At 55.1% G+C, this 15,451-nt stretch overlaps 3 protein-coding genes across 3 annotated transcripts in view; 1 reads left to right on the forward strand and 2 right to left on the reverse strand.

Annotated features, from left to right (window-relative positions):
• Positions 1-3,262: 3,262 nt before the first annotated feature.
• Positions 3,263-4,909, reverse strand: MONBRDRAFT_28440 (uncharacterized protein; the record flags this gene model as incomplete). Its single annotated transcript, XM_001748900.1, has 1 exon — positions 3,263-4,909. The coding sequence occupies one exon, from the start codon at positions 4,907-4,909 to the stop codon at positions 3,263-3,265; it is 1,647 nt and encodes a 548-aa protein (XP_001748952.1).
• Positions 4,910-5,482: 573 nt separating this feature from the next.
• MONBRDRAFT_38492 (uncharacterized protein) lies at positions 5,483-8,501 on the forward strand. The gene is made up of 10 exons (XM_001748835.1): positions 5,483-5,594; positions 5,951-6,033; positions 6,136-6,212; positions 6,353-6,396; positions 6,551-6,832; positions 6,926-7,024; positions 7,243-7,440; positions 7,581-7,692; positions 7,851-7,984; positions 8,124-8,501. The coding sequence occupies exons 1-10, from the start codon at positions 5,499-5,501 to the stop codon at positions 8,331-8,333; spliced, it is 1,335 nt and encodes a 444-aa protein (XP_001748887.1). The 5' UTR covers positions 5,483-5,498; the 3' UTR covers positions 8,334-8,501.
• Positions 8,502-8,706: 205 nt separating this feature from the next.
• Positions 8,707-15,451, reverse strand: part of MONBRDRAFT_38493 (uncharacterized protein) — a gene marked incomplete at its 5' end in the record, with an annotated part of 7,435 nt that continues 690 nt past the window's right edge. Inside the window, 9 exons of the mRNA XM_001748901.1 lie at positions 8,707-9,613; positions 9,814-9,962; positions 10,228-10,340; positions 10,552-11,368; positions 11,868-12,431; positions 12,589-13,211; positions 13,327-14,318; positions 14,443-14,996; positions 15,120-15,345. Coding sequence (XP_001748953.1) covers positions 8,785-9,613; positions 9,814-9,962; positions 10,228-10,340; positions 10,552-11,368; positions 11,868-12,431; positions 12,589-13,211; positions 13,327-14,318; positions 14,443-14,996; positions 15,120-15,345 — 4,867 coding nt within the window. The 3' untranslated portion in view covers positions 8,707-8,784. The remainder of the gene's footprint in view (positions 9,614-9,813; positions 9,963-10,227; positions 10,341-10,551; positions 11,369-11,867; positions 12,432-12,588; positions 13,212-13,326; positions 14,319-14,442; positions 14,997-15,119; positions 15,346-15,451) is intronic.

The following is a 15,451-nucleotide window of genomic DNA, read 5'->3' on the forward strand; positions in this document are numbered from 1 at the left end:
CAAGAGCTTGCGCGATCGACAGAGGAGGCAGATCGGCTGCAGAAGCTCATTGACAAGTACAAGGTCAAGCTGCGATCAACCTTGGATGATCTCAAGGCTGTGCGGGCTGAGAAAGAGCAGCTCAGCTCACAACTTGCAGAGGTGAGTGGAAGGGAGCTGCTGTTGTCCACCTTCGTGTTAGACTCACGAGCATGTTGTACATGTGTCCCGCGTTGTGCGTTGGTAGAACACTCAAGAGCTTGCAAATCTAGCCTCCTCGGCTGAGACTGCGTCTGGTGAAGCCGTGGCCGAGATGAAGCAAGTGCAGCAGAGGTGCAGTGAGCTACAACAACAAGTTGAAGTGGGTTTCGAGCCCATTTGTGCCGTGCCGATGCGTGTGTTGCATCTCGCCATCTCATGCGGGTATGCCCTATTTAGGAGCGCTCGGCTGCGCTGGCTGTCGCAGAGGCCAACGTACTTGCTGCTCAAGAGCGGGCTGAGGCTACGAAACAGCAAATGTTTGAACAACAACAACAGCTGAGTGAGATGGATGACATGCGAGAGGCTCTTGTGCGGCTTGAGGGTGAGCTAGAGAAGGCACGCGCGGATGCCTCTGCGTCAACCTCGCACGCTGCTGAAGCGAGCGAGAGGCATGAATTGGCGTTGCGTGAGCGCGATCTCACTATTCGCGAGCTTGAGGCGAAGGTATGTCTTTTTTTGGTTGGTTGGTTGGTTGGTATCGATGGGTGCATGACTGCTCCATCATCCTGCCGTTTGTCCTCGAATTACCACCTAAACTGTGGACTGTATGACCCCAAGGCTGCGGAACATGGCGACTTGCAAGCAAATCTGCGCGATCTACGGGTGGAGCTGGAAGACAAGTCACGCCTACAGAATCGGATTGATGAATTGCAGGTGTGTGCATGAGTCCACTCGGCCCAAGGGGTGTGGCCAGGGCTCGCCAGCTTGACAGTGTCAGATGCCTCACACCGATGGTCATGGCTTGAGTTAGCACGCAAGCCAGGAGTTGGCAGAGGCGCATGAGAAGCAAGCTGCCTTGGAGGAGGAGTTGGAAGCTTTACAGGTGTGCACATCTTGCGCGTGCAAGCAAGCATCATTGGGAAGCATCGAGAGCACTCGAGTGCTGCCCTTTCATTTCATTGTCGTGCTGGCTTTGACCTTGACAGGAGGAGACAGCCGAGCTGCGTCAGATTGCAGGTGAATTGGAGCAGGCTCAAGCCACCAACGAGCAGCTTCAAGACGAGGTGCGCAAGCTTAAGGGGTTGAAGATTGCAAACGCCGCCATGGAGCAGCGCGTGCAGCAGCTGCTCGAAGGCCAGACCCAGCTAACGACCGTGCAAGACGAGCTGACAGCCGTGCAAGCGCGCAATTTGGAATTGCAAGCTGAGGTACATATTCCCACACGGACCTGGTTGCTACCTTGATGACTTTGTGTGCTTCATTGACTGCGTTTGCCTTCACCCCAATCTGCTTCCCTTAGCTGGCTGAGGCAGGCGAGCGCACCACAGAAGCGCAAGACGCACATACCAAGATGAAAAACAAGGCAAAATCATTGCTGACGGATCAGAAGCAGCTTAAAGAGCGGATTAGTGAGCTGGAGGCCTCAGCGGAACAGGCAGCCGCGTTGCAGGAGCAGGTACAGCAACTGCAGAGTTCGCTCGAGGTTGTGCAGGGCATGGTTCAGGAGCGGGAGGCGCAGGTTGCCGAGCAGCAAGCAGAGCTTGAGCGCTTGCACAACGCTGCGCCTGCACCCGAGTTGCTGGAGGCACGCGCTCAGCTACAACGGTTGTTGGAGCAACGATTTGAGGTGGAGGGTGCCGCAGACGAGAATGGCAGCGCTTCGGAACGTGCTAGCGAAGCCACCTCCCTCACTGTGTCTCGAGCTGAGCCCGCCGACGATATGAGCGCATCAGACGCCGAGTTGACCGAGCTTTTGCGTCAGGCCAGCGAAGAGATACAACGCGTTCGCAACAAAAAGGTGCCTACGTTTGAGCCCAATCATTCGTCCGCGTTTCGTTGTTTCCATCAGGGTGACAAGTTATCTCACGTTTGGATGATCTTGCTCATGCTCAGATGGCAGCCCAGATTGATGACTTGAAACGACGCTTGAGCCAAAAGGACCACGAAATGCAAGAGGTTGGATTCAAGTTTTTCTGATCAAATGCACGGGCGGGCCCGCTGGCCAGGCGTAGTTTTTCCTTTTTTTTTCCTTCTCTCTCTCTCTCAGATGGAGTGGGGCATGTTGTGTAGGTGGAGGAGGAGCTCGCCCAGCGGATGCGGCAACTGATGCAACTGAGTCCAGAAACCCATCTCAGTCGGGAAGCCCCAGCGTCTGCCGCTGCACCAGTGCCAGTGCCCGTCTCGACAGCAGGGTCGGACTTTGGTTCTGCGCCGTCACCAGCACCGGGTGCCTCTGACGTAGGTTTTTTGTCCTGGCTTCATCGTGACAACTACCGTTTCTCGGTCGCGCGCTCTGCTTGTTTGTCTGTGGCATCGTCCGCTGGTTTGCCTATTGGCTCGCTCTTGTTTTGTCGAGGGGGGCATGAGGGATGCATGGGATGAAAGAGACAGAGGAGGGTATGCCATCGATGGCCAAACTTCTCACCTGCCGATGAATGGATCTAGGCGATGATTGATCGCGTACATGAGTTGGAAGCCCACCAAATGGCTCAAGAACAGCAGCAGGAGTACTTGCGTAACGTTGTGTACAAGTATATGTTGGGGGCACATCAAGAAGAGCTGGCCCGCGTTATCAGCACCATCTTGGAGTTTAATGCGACACAAGAGCGAGAGGTGAGTTTTGTGTCGGGTCGCCAAAGGCTGCCATTTGCCCAACTTGCCTTCCTATGCTTGCCTTCCGCATGAATTATTTTTTGTGTGGTCTTCACATTTTTCTGCTCTGATTGGTATTTCTAGGCTCTCAAGTCAACGCGGCAGCGGAGCGGTGGTCTTTTGTCTCTATTTGGTTAGGACTCGGGTGTCAAAATCGACGCCTGCCTCGCACTGCGGATCAAATGCGTACGTGACTGGGGTGAACGAGAGTGATGCTAAGCAAAAGTTGTGTGGAACGCAATTTTTTTGGAACAATTCATTGATAGATCCTGTTTCTACACAAGTCTAGTTGAAGCGAGATTTTGAGCACCAACTCTTGGGATGATGATATAATTATTTGTTTACTCTCCAATCTGATGCCACGAGTCACCAAGCAGACTGCTTCACTGTCAGCCAGCATGTAAAAGCGGTCTCTCTGCTGCCGTCGTGTTCAGGCCATGTCCTCCTCACTGCCATCCTCATCCTGATCCGCCTCACCGTCGTCGTCTTCTTCATCTTCATCGTCGTCGTCTTCGTCATCCTCGTCATCATCCTCCTCCCCTTCGATGCTCACATGACCGTGGTGGTTTGTACCGGGAATGTTGTCATCATCACCATCGTCTTCATCATCACTACCATCGTCATCGTCATCGTCATCATCATCATCATCATCGCTGCCACTCGCCCTCTCTGTGCCGTCGTCTTCATCGTCATCATCATCATCGTCGTCGTCATCATCATCATCATCATCATCATCATCATCGTTCCCGACGCCCATGTGATCTTGTCGCCTGCGTAGGGAGATTGGGCGGCCCAGCTGGCTTGGCACCTCCAAAAGCTGCTCGGCCAGGTGCTCGTCACTTTCGCTATCATCTTCGCTGAGGTCACCATCGAATGCTGGGACAGAAAATCGACGGATCCACCAGGTTCCATCACGGCTCCCTGTGTCGGCCAAGCCACTGAGTAGCGAGGCTGAGAGGGGGGTTTCCACGGCCGAGGCAGCTTGAGCAGCTTGAGCAGCTTGGGCGGCGGCCGCCAATCGATCGGCACGATCCTGCTGGACCTGGGTTCGATAGGCTTCAAGACGGGTAGCGGCGGCTTGGCTGAGCGCCTTCCATTGTCGGAGCGCTTCTACAAAGGAGGTGCTGGGTTGGCGTGAGCCCTCAGCGGCAGGACCCGAGGTTAAAATGACCCAGGGAGCATCGTTGGCGGGTCCAGCGTTATCCGAGGCATGGCGTCGGCTGATATGGCTTTGCTTGGCGCTGGGGACACGGCGGGCCGGCAGGCGATCTCGGGGAAGAGAGGGCAAGGTGAGGCGGGTGGATTTTGGCATTGGTTTTCTGTTGGCACGCCGGCGCGGCGACAGGGGGGTGGTACTCGAGTTGCTTTCATCAAGGTTGCTGCTGATTTCGTGGTCCCCCAAATCTCCAGAGTCGGCGGCGTCCACGATAAGGGGTGGAGGCTTGGCTCGCTTGGTGCTCTGATGGGCCGCGCCGGTGGCGGTGCGAAGGGAGGCTGCAGCGGGGGCACTGGTCGAATTGGGTGTGGATTTGGAGACGGGCACAGCATGGTTGGTGGGTGGTTCATGAGCTGCGCCGGCACGCGGTTCAGCTTCACGGCGTATGGTTGCAGCTTGGTCATCCAGTCGCCGAGCGACTTGCGGGTCCTCTTGAGCTTGCCAGTACTGGTGAAAGTAGGTAAAGGTGGTTTCAAAGTAGTTGGCCAAGATGTTTGGGGCAGAGTTGTTGTGGGCCCGGATCCATAGGCAGAGACGTTCGGTGGCGTGTCGGAGAGCCAGGCGAGCGGGCTTGGAGAGGATAGCATCGTGCGCGCTTTGACCCAGGCAAGAGGTGGTGGGGTCGAGACCGTGCAGCAGACTGCCAATCACGTGAACGGCTTGACGAGGAGACTCTGTTCCAAACCCTTTGGCCGCACCAAAGGCCAGCTCCTGTGCAAGGAGTTGCAAGCGATGTTCTTCTACGGTGGCGGCGGCCTCCTTGTCGCTAGCCCCAAAGAAGTGGGCGAGGTGGGGCACAAGGCGCGCACCGAGATCTTCAGCTTGCTGCTGCAGCCTTCCAGAGCGAACGTTTGCAGTCATGACTGCAGTGCCGGTTGGGTAGAGGCAAAGCTGTGTTCGTTACCAAGCGGCCCACACCACCACAGACCCAAGGCAGCTCAAGCAATATCCATCAGAGGCATTGAGCACCGACACAGTTGAAGCAGCAAAGCCTGGGACCGGGTCGGATCAATCCGACGACAAGCCTCTGCTTGCTGGGGAAGAGGAGGCTTTGTTCCTTCTTCGTCTTCTTTGGGGCTGTACGGGCAGTACTGGCCATCCAGCGCTTCCAAAGGGTCGCGGTACCCCGTCAATCACACTGGACCACCATGGACCACCATGGACCACCGAACACCCGCACCCACCTCTCGATCAAGACGATCAGCGCGCGGAGCGAGCCGACATCAGGTCGTTGTTGGCAACACGATCCGTAAACTAAAACAGACACTCCCTTAAAATAAAACACAACAAGAATGTATAAACATACCCTCGGATATAAACTCTGCGAGAAAATAAATCGCCACGTCCTCCAAAATAAACCGCCACGTCCTCCAAAGTATAAAGTCGTGCGGCGTTGAGCAGCAAAAGTGAGAGAGAAGTTACATTTTACAGCATCAAGCCAACTGCAAGCATGGCTCGTGTTTCGTTCGCTCTGTGTGTGTTGGCCCTCGTGGTCGCAACGGCAGCCGCTACCCGCCACTGGAACCATGCGGGTCAGGCTTACAAGGTGAGAACAAGATGGCAGTGGCGTGCATTTGTGGAGCGTTGGCGGAGGGAGGCTGGGGAGGGGGTGCGCCTCTTGGGATGAGGGGGTCTGGCTTTGGAGGTACTTTTTGGAGGAGGGGGGCTTTTCCATGTGAAGCCCCCTATCTATCTGTGTGTGTGTGGGGGGGTCCGCGTACCTGTCCGTGTCTGCGCCTGCGTTCTTCTCGCAATGGTCGGGTGGATCAGAGTGGTGCAGAGCGCTTGCTCGGTCGCCAATGACGCTCGAAGGACGTGTTCTCCTTGCTTGTGATTGATTGGCCAGGGAAAACAACATCTCATCGTTGGTGCCTTTGTGCGTGTGTGGCATCCTGGCTTTAGGGTGACCTCATCGGCAACGATGTGACGGGTCTCTGCGGTGAAGCCAACTCCACCTCGGGCTATTTCAACATTGAGGGTGGCAAGTACGTCATCACTGTCTGATTGGTCCCAGTCACCAGAACGCTTGCTCGGCCCCACCCCATAAATGACCAACCTGGTGTTTTTTTTCCCCCACTCACTCACAGGAACAAGAACTATTTCTTTTGGTACTTCCAGTCGCGCAACGATCCCTCCACTGATCCCGTTATCCTTTGGATGACTGGTAGGCCTTGTTCTCCTTCCATGACTTGGCCCGTTGTTTTTTTGTTTTTGTTTTTTCCCCATGCGTCTTTGGGCCAAGCCCTGCCCAACCCAGGATGTGACATCAACCTAATCGTGTTCTTGTTTTGCGCCATGATCTAGGTGGCCCCGGCTGCAGCAGTGAGCTTGCCATGCTTTTTGAGAACGTAAGACGCCCACCCGCACCCCGTCGACTACTCAGCCAATTGCTGAATCTTGTCCAACTCTTCCGCTTTGAAAGTCTGGTGTCGGCCTCAGCTATCGTCTTTTCTTTCTCATCTTTTGCTAACTTGTCCTGGCTCCCCATCCCACTCCCAATAGGGCCCTTGCTCCGCCAACGCCGATGGCAAGACGACCACCAACAACCCTTATTCTTGGAACACCAAGGCTAACCTTGTCTACATCGATCAGCCCGTCGGCGTCGGCTTCAGCTATGGTGATGCCTCGGACGCGGATCACAACGAATCCATGGTGGCCGAAGACATGTACCACTTCCTCCACGAGTTCTACGAGGCCTTCGACCTGGGTGACCGCCCCCTGTACATCTTTGGCGAGTCTTATGGTGGCCACTATGCCCCGGCCACCGCCTACCGTGTCGGCAAGGTGCGGCGACCTGGCTCGTCTATCTTGTGAGCAAAGATGAATGGGAAACTACATGCCTGCTCACGTGTTTGGCGGCTCTCTCTTTTTCTATAGTCCCTCAACCTTCAGGGCCTTGCCGTTGGCAATGGTCTCACTGATCCCCTGGTCCAGTACGAGTACTACCCCGACATGGGCTACACCTTTGCTCAGCAGGTTTGCGTCTTCCATGGTCGCCTTTCGCTTTTGCTCTGTGTGTGTGTGTGTGTGTGTGTGTGTGTGTGTGTGTGTGTGTGTGTGTGTGTGTGTGTGTGTGTGTGTGTGTGTGTGTGTGTGTGTGTGTGTGTGTGTGTGTGTGTGTGTCTATGTTCACTGTTACAGCACTTGCTGGGGGCACGTACCTTTTCTCACCGTTGCTTTGACATTCTGATCAGAAACTGGGCAAGCCTGTCCTTACCAAGGTTCAGTACGACATCATGAAGGCTGGTTGGCCCACGTGCCAGAAGATGATTCAGGAGTGCCAGAACAAGGTGTCCTCCTGCGCTAGCGCTCAAGCTTTCTGCAACGAGCTCATGATTGCTCCCTATGAAGCCCACGGCATGAACCCCTATGACATTCGCAAGCCCTGCGGCGTACGTTCCATCCCATTCATCTCTGTCACCTTCTCCCAACGACATGTATCAAGGATGTACACTCAAAAGCACAGGCACAATACACACGAACAGCTGGCCCATGTCTCACCTCTGCTTGCGGAATTATCATAACCTCGCAGTCCAACCCCCTCTGCTACGATATGTCCAACGTGACCAAGTTCCTCGCCAACCCTGACGTTCTGTCTGCCATCGGTGTCAAGGACATCACTTGGCAATCGTGCAACTACACTGGTGCGATTTCTTGCTGCTTGGGAACGAGTGGCCAACCTTTTTATTTTTATTTTATTTTACTTATTAATTTTTTTATTTATGCCATGTTTCGTGGCAACAGCTCATCCTTGTCTCTTGCACTCGAATCGGCTGTCCGTGCGCGCGTCTCTGTGTGATAGTCAACGCTGCCTTCTCCGATGACTGGATGCGCGATTTCCAGACTAAGGTGTCGGGTCTCCTCGCCAACAACACTCGCGTCCTGATCTATGCCGGTGATGTTGACTTTATCTGCAACTGGATCGGCAACAAGCACGTACGTGTCAATGTCATCAATACCTGCTGCGGCGTCTGCTTTTGACCTGGCAATATTTGCTTGCGCCTTGGAATTTTTTTTCTCATATGGTATATCATCTGATGTCCCACCTTTTTTTCTTCATTGTTTGACTTTGCAGTGGACTCTGGCGCTGGACTGGGCTGGCAATGCCGCCTACAACAACGCCACGGACGCTGGCTGGAACGTGAACAGCCAGGAGGCTGGTTTGCTCCGCACTGCTCAGGGCTTTTCTTTCCTGCAGATTTACAACGCTGGCCATATGGTTCCCCACGACCAGCCTGCCGTGGCTCTCGAGATGGTGAACCAATTCCTCAGCAACTCACTCTAAACGAGCGACCATCCATTTCACCTCGCAAGCTGTGACATCGCAAATTGCTTCAGATCTGCGGCGGCACATGTCAAGAATCTACGGGCCCTGATGAGAAGATTTCTGCATTGTCTACACTTGTCAGTCAACTCGAAAATTGATTCAAGCGAATTGATTGATTCTTCTCGTAAATTTTATTTGCGCATCGCCAGCGCGGTTGCCATGAGAGTGGTGTTGGGCAGCAACTACCCTGCTGATGAAACAAACGAGAACAATATTATTTTGATTGTTTTTTTTTCTGTTGCCTACTCAACTCGCGGCAAAGGGAAGGGCAAGAAAAACCACCAAATCTCCCATCTTTCGGTAAAGTCAAATCAATTAGATGATCAACATGGGCCACGCGCCTACCAGCTGGAGTATACTATACATTTGCAAAAAACATCAAAGGGCTGTGATAAGGGGAAATACGGCTTCAAATCCTGGTCACATTCAGGTCCTCGCCAACCCGCAGCATCGGCGACGGCGTGACAGGCGGCGAAATGCTGCTATTTTGAGAGTTCCGCGATGGGGCTCCCGAAGCTTGGCCCTGGGGATCAAAACGCCGCTGATGTTCAAAATAGTGGCCACGATCTGTCACTTCGCACACCGGCGTCAGGGTGGAAACTCGACGACGACGACGCCGATCATGAAAGTCTGCCTCGCCGTCAGGCAGATCTTCTTCCTCGAGTACCAGCTTGCTGTGGGCATGCAAGTTGTGCTTGAGCTCCATATAAATTCCGTCACCACGAGTCACAGAGCGAACGGAGGTTGCGCGGCTTGCGTCTGACAAAGCAGGATAGTCGGCGCTGGCACTTTCAAAGTCGAGATGGCTGCGAGGGTTCTGTCGAGGTCGTCGGCGTGTGCCAGCAGCGAGCTCCACGTATTCGGCACTGCTGTGCACGTCGGGACCCAGGCGCTGGTGGGACCACTCGTTTGCCAAGCGATGATTTGAACCCAGCGATCCGGCAAAAGGCGGCGCCAAAGACTGCATGCGGGAGAGGTCTGAGGCGGCACCCACATCTTCTGACTGAGAGCCAATTGCCGAGTCCATGCGGTGCGAGCGCTTGCGCTGAGCCTCAAAGGCAGGGGTTCGTGTGGCCAACATTGCGTTAGGAGGCACGGTTGAGCTTCGTTGCAATGACCCATCAGCCTGATCATGGGCACTGCTAGCGGATGTTGTACGACCAGGCAAGAGGCGTGTCTGCGAAGTGTTCAGAACCTCCTCGTCTGCATTGGTGATGGCCACGGTGACGTGCGGGTCCCTACACGGTTGTCAATGCCGTAAGACAGAAGGCCATGCTCCAACAAGACAGCGCATACACGACAAGCACGGGTCTTAAGAACCCCAAATGCCCATGGCAAGCACAAACGTACCTGGAGGGAGCGGGTGCTGCTCGATGGCTGCGACGAGGACGTAAAGAAGAGGTCAACAAGCGTCGCAAAAACTGCCCCGTGCCTGTACCATGGCCTGCGGGAGTTGATGCAGCTCGTCCCAACGGTGACGGTGCGGGAATCACATCGTCCAACTCCTCGGGATGCTGAGCACTGCGACTGCCTGCTCAACGTTACACATGGCCCAGGGGTAGGGGGAGGCGAGTATGGAAAGTTGAGCTGACAGGAAAAAAAAAAAAAAGCAAAAAACAAAAACAAACACCAAAACGAACACAAGAACAAGAACAAAACAAGCACATCAGTTCCAGCGCGACAGACGTACTGAGGTGACGGACAAAGCCTTGGCCCGCGGTTCCCTTCTGAAGACAGTCAATAACTGCTCCAATGTCAGGATTGCCCTGTGTTTCAGCCACCATCATGAATGCAAGTCACAGGCAATGCACGCTGTGTTAGGCCTGGTATCGAGCCTTCAAAACGGACAGACCTGGGCAGCGGTGGAGGAGCGAGATAATGCCCGCTGGGCCTCCAACTGCTCGTCTTGCTCCGCTTGCCGGCACAAGTCCGGCATGTTGCAAGCACGCATCTCCGCAAGAAAGCCTGTACCAAGTACATACGATACACGTGCATGTGAGCATTGACAGACCCGCGCCTTCACATACCACAAAAATGACTTTTAGAAAAAACAAAACAAAACCGACGAGCAACTTCGGCCCAACACCGTTGCGCTTTCTATACAACTTCAGCTACGCGGTCGAGCGCGATAGCAAAAGAAAGCATCCAAAACATTCATCGGATAGCCTCGACTTACGCTCCATGTCCGCATCTGCCATGGTCGAGTCATTCATGGGCGAATTTGCCTCCACACCATTTGATGCCGCTTCAAGGTCTGTTTCTTGTACATTGATGCCGGCAGGCACTGCTGACTCACTCGCAGTCGCATTCGGCGCGGTATCATCCTCGTCGGGCCGGCTCGGCAAAGGCTGGCGGCTGCGAGGTATGGTGATGGGAGCTGCTCCTTGCCATGCCGACACTCGCGTGCAATGGGGTGACGCCAACTCGTGCATGCGACGCAACACACTTGCGTCGGCCTCATCTGCAGCCGTGCTCACGGGGGTCGATGGGCTCACTGTATTGCCGGGAACGGGCAGGTGGCCGGTGACATCTGCATGAGCGGACGCTGCATTGTCATTGCGCACAACGTTGCGCACGCTACAGAAGCGGCCCCGACTGCCACCATACTCGGCCATGATGGTGTCAACGTCTGCGAGAAGCATCTCCAGAGCTGCTACGAGGTCATCGATGCCCAAGCGTTTGCGGTAATCCGTGGCCCAGCATTTCTGCATGAGATTGTAGAGAGGCGCTGGGCAGTCAGCGGGGCATGCCAGGTGTTGAGAGTCGCGGATCTGAGTCCACACCCCGCGTGCCGAATGGTCGCTGTAGGGGGTGCGGCCGTTCTCCAACAACTCCCACAGGGTCACGCCCCAGGCATAAACCTCTGATTTTTCGCTAAAGCGATGTTGAACATAGATTTCGGGAGAGGCCCAGCGGCAAGCCACCTTGCAGTTTGGAATGGTGATACTGTCCTGCCCATCAGGGATGCGCTTGGCCATGCCAAAATCAGAGATCTACCCATGTAACCACATGCACCAGATGTTAGCACGTGTGGCGTGGAGTGAGATCGAGGCGAGCGCGTGTCCACGGATAAACACGAAAAAACACAGTGGCGCCCGATCAAACATACGCGGGCTTTGTAGGATAGAGTGAGAAGAATGTTGCGTAGGCTGATGTCACGATGGACCACGCGGCGGCTCAGGATATATTGCAATCCACGCGCCACATCGCGGGCAAAGACAAGCTTGGAGGTTAGTCTTAAACGCAAGGCCTGTGGCCAATCCAGAACAAAATTGCGCAAATCACCGCGCTCCGCAAATGCGGACAGCAGCATGGGTTGTTCGCTTTTTAGACACACACCCACCATCTAGATATTTGAGAAAAAAAAAAAAATCGATCAAAACAAAACCGGAAAACAAAATCAAAGTCATGGTCGAACAGGCGTGAAGGATGACAGACAAGTAGTAAAAATCCCACAGAGCAGCCAAGGCACAGGCATGGGGGTAGCCTTACCTGCGCGACATATTCACATTGGCAAATGGAAAGCATTACACATTCATTCAAAAAGTCGTCCATCTGCTGCTGTGCGTTGCCAGCAGGGTCGCGATCGGGGACCTTGGCAGCCACAAGGTAGGCTCTGTACGGTGGCTGAGTGAACTTGGCCTCATAGACGGTGCCAAATGCACCACTGCCCAGTGTGGCTGCCCAGTCGATGTCAATCCAATGAGGGGGCAACTCAATGATATGTTTCAGCTCGTCATCATCCGCGACCATATTTTGAACCAAAGCCCGACGCAACATGTTGGATTGGGCAGTAGTGGCGACGTTGTTATTGGTCTGGGCTTGTTCGGGCATGTCTTTGGTGGGTTGCCGACGGTGGAGGTACACTGCCAAGATTGATGCCGTGACAAGAAAGCAAATGCCAAGAACCACCGCAGCAACGGTAGCTGATGTTTGACCACGTTTGTCGGCGCGGCCTGCGACAGTTGTTTGATTGGAGCTTTCAAAATGGACACTGTATGGGGTTCGTTTTGTCATCATCAAAGCGACCAGCGACGCCTTGCCAGTCTCTGTCCACTATTGGTGTGTGAAACGCCAGACATCAAAACCAACCAAGCAAACAAAAAAGCAAGATTAGTCAGTGACATGATCAAAAAGGGCCAAGGGAATCGTTGCGTGAAAGCCACGCGATTGACCACACTCGCGAGGCACAGCAACAAGGTGCAAGACCAACCTCAAGTTCAGACGATTCATTGGTGAGTGTAAAATGACCGCCCAGAGCTGCCTGATCTCCCTGAAGCAGCATGAGATCCATGTATTCTGGCAGCGACCAGCCGCGCCGACTGCTTGCGCGGCGCACCAGCGCAGTGTAGCTGCCTGCAGATTGATCCGTGATACCAATGTGACCAGCAACTGCAGCAATAGCCGAGGCGTCAGGTAGCTCGCCAATGGCAACCTGCAGTCCGACGATGGTGTCGTACAGCAAGCCCACTAAAGGATGGATGTGGGAGGCCCTCGGGGCAAGGCTGAAAGGACCGACGGATAGGCTGTTCATTAGTTTGCCGCGAATGGCAATGCCCATGCTTGTTTGTAGCTGGCGAGGCATGGGCAGATCGAGTGCGATGAGGTTTCGCAGCAAGCCATGTGCACATAGGCCTTCCATCTCAAGGTGGATGACGCGAAGCGCATGGAGAGTGGTGCGATCCACTACAACAAGCCAAGTTTCGCTGAAGAAAATGGAGAGGTTGAGTTGCAGGATACGACGGCACGCGTCAAGGTCGCAATGGAGGATCAGGGTGCGGCTGGTGGCATTTTCAATCACGGCGTCAAAGACGGCTGTCATGCCAGATGGATCCACTAGAGCAAAGAGAGCGGGTACAGGCATTGGCAAGTGAGGCGAGGGACAATTCGCGATGGAGAAAGGGGCCACCGACGAGAGAAGCTGGATGTCAGGATTGAGCGGTATACGCACGGCTATTGAGGGTGTGGGCGGCTTCAACGTGGGTGTTGGTGCTGGCAAGGGCGGCGCACTGATGCATCAGATGGGTGGCCGACGAGGAAAGGAGGGTGACGCGCGACCATTGAAGTTGAGAGATGACGGTGGCCGTGGCTTCGTAATCACGCGCAGCGATGGGGCTGGGGTCGGGGAGGGTGCCTGCCATGACATAATCTCCGCTGCCCGTGGCATCCAAGAAGGCGAGGGCACCGGTGTGGTTGAGCAGCTGCCGTTCAAGGGCTTGGAGGCAGGGCTGGTTTGCGAGGGCAATAATGTGGGCGTGCGAGGGACTGTCCAAGAGGTCACGCGTGGGAGCGCTGAGGTTGAGGCAATCCTGGAAGGAAACGCCAACGATGTGAACGGGCAGAGATGGGATGCTGAGATTTTCAGCGACGCTCGTCCATGTGCTGACAAAGGTTGAGATGTGGGTCCAAGGCAGAGCCTGGACGTCGGTTTGGGCAAGCACGATGATGCGTGGTTGAGCTGGTGCAAGAGTGACGGCCTGAACAACGGTTTCAGCCAGTTGGGCAACATTGATGGCGGCGTCGGGCCAATCTGGGTTGCCATTGGGCAGCACAAAATAGAGAGGAGGCTGCGAGGAATCGATGATTCCACCGTGAAGGGTTGAGTTGTGACGAAAAGGCTTTTCAAGGAGGGAGGCAATGCCGTTGTGACGGCAAGTGTCGTTTTGCGCGGCGGCGATCAAGAGGCGACTCGTGTCGTGCAGAATTAAAGTCGAAAGGGGCCAAGAAGGCACGTTCGCAGGGTCAAGCTGACACAGAGGTGAGCTGGGCTGTGGGCCGGTGCAGTAAGTAGCTTGCGTCTCCACCAAAGCGGCTCGTGCACGCGGGACGAGCACAGAAGCGCGGCGAAGACCAAAAATGCGGAGGGTTCGGGCTTGCACGGTGGCGCTGAGGTTGGCCGAGAGCTGGGCATGGTCTTGAAAAGAGTACAAGGTAACCAAGGAGCTGAGGACGTCAGAGTAGGGACAGGGGTTGGATGAGGGGGTCGCGGCACGAACGGGGGCAGAATTGGCACAAGAAAAATGCCCAACAAACAGGATGACTCGTTGGGTGAAGCAATCTCACGTACCGGCGAGCATCGAGAGCACTGAGGAGAGTATCCATGGCATCCAAGAGTGCGGTGTGACGAGGGTCGACCACCAAAAGGCCACCTTGCCGAGTGGGCCAGCGGGGGTCAGAGGTGAGGATTTTGGGGTGTTGTGACGTGGGGACGAACATGCGAATGTCGCAAGTGGCGGCCGGGCCCAGAACGTCGGTGCAGCGGTCGTTGAGGAGGGTAAAGAGATAATGTGTACGGCGAAAGACCGAGGGCTCCAGCTGGATGAGGAGGAGGGGGAGGCGTGTTTTGCTATGCAGGTGTAGGAGGGCGTCGGCCATGCGGGGAAGGTCGGCGACAAGCAGGGAAGGAAGGGGAACTTGTGTGGCCTGCAGTGTGCTCAGGACGTTCCAGGCTGGGGAGGCAGAGAAGTGGGTGGGGGCGGTTTTTCGAGCTGAGCCATCTGCAGGGCCCAGAACATCGTTGGGGCTGCAGGAGATGGGGATGGCATTGTCGAGGCTACTGTTGATGGATGCTTGGACAAAGTGAAAGGGAGCGGCTCCCTCCAACCCGGTGATTCTTGGGATCTACGTATTTGGAAAAAAAAAAAAAAATGAGAAAGGGGGACGGAGAGCCGGCAAGAAGTGGGCAGGGAAGGGATTGAAAAGGGGAGACCGAGAGAAAAATCCGCGTCTATGCGTGGATCTCACCTGGGTGGTGGGGTCCAAGGTCATGATCAGGGGCAGGCCTTGTTCGCGATGGGCATCGGCGTCGGCAGCAGCGTAGCGCAGGCTGACATCATCACGATCATCTGGGTCATGGTTGAGGAGGTTGGGAGAAGCGAAACAAGACGCGGTGGGCCGGACAAGAATTGGGCAGACGACGCTGATGTTGAGGCTCAAGAGGTCGGTGGCGGCGACGGGGTGAAGAAGGTGGCTGGCCGCGAACAGGACCAGGACGAGAGCCCAAACAGACGGAAGGCGTTGGTTGAAACAAGAGTGGCGGGTGCGAGGAGCGCTCGTCGAGTCGAGCGCCGGTGCCA

The sequence above is a fragment of the Monosiga brevicollis genome, genomic scaffold, assembly GCF_000002865.3.
Source record: "Monosiga brevicollis MX1 MONBRscaffold_26 genomic scaffold, whole genome shotgun sequence".
Lineage (NCBI taxonomy): Eukaryota > Choanoflagellata > Craspedida > Salpingoecidae > Monosiga > Monosiga brevicollis.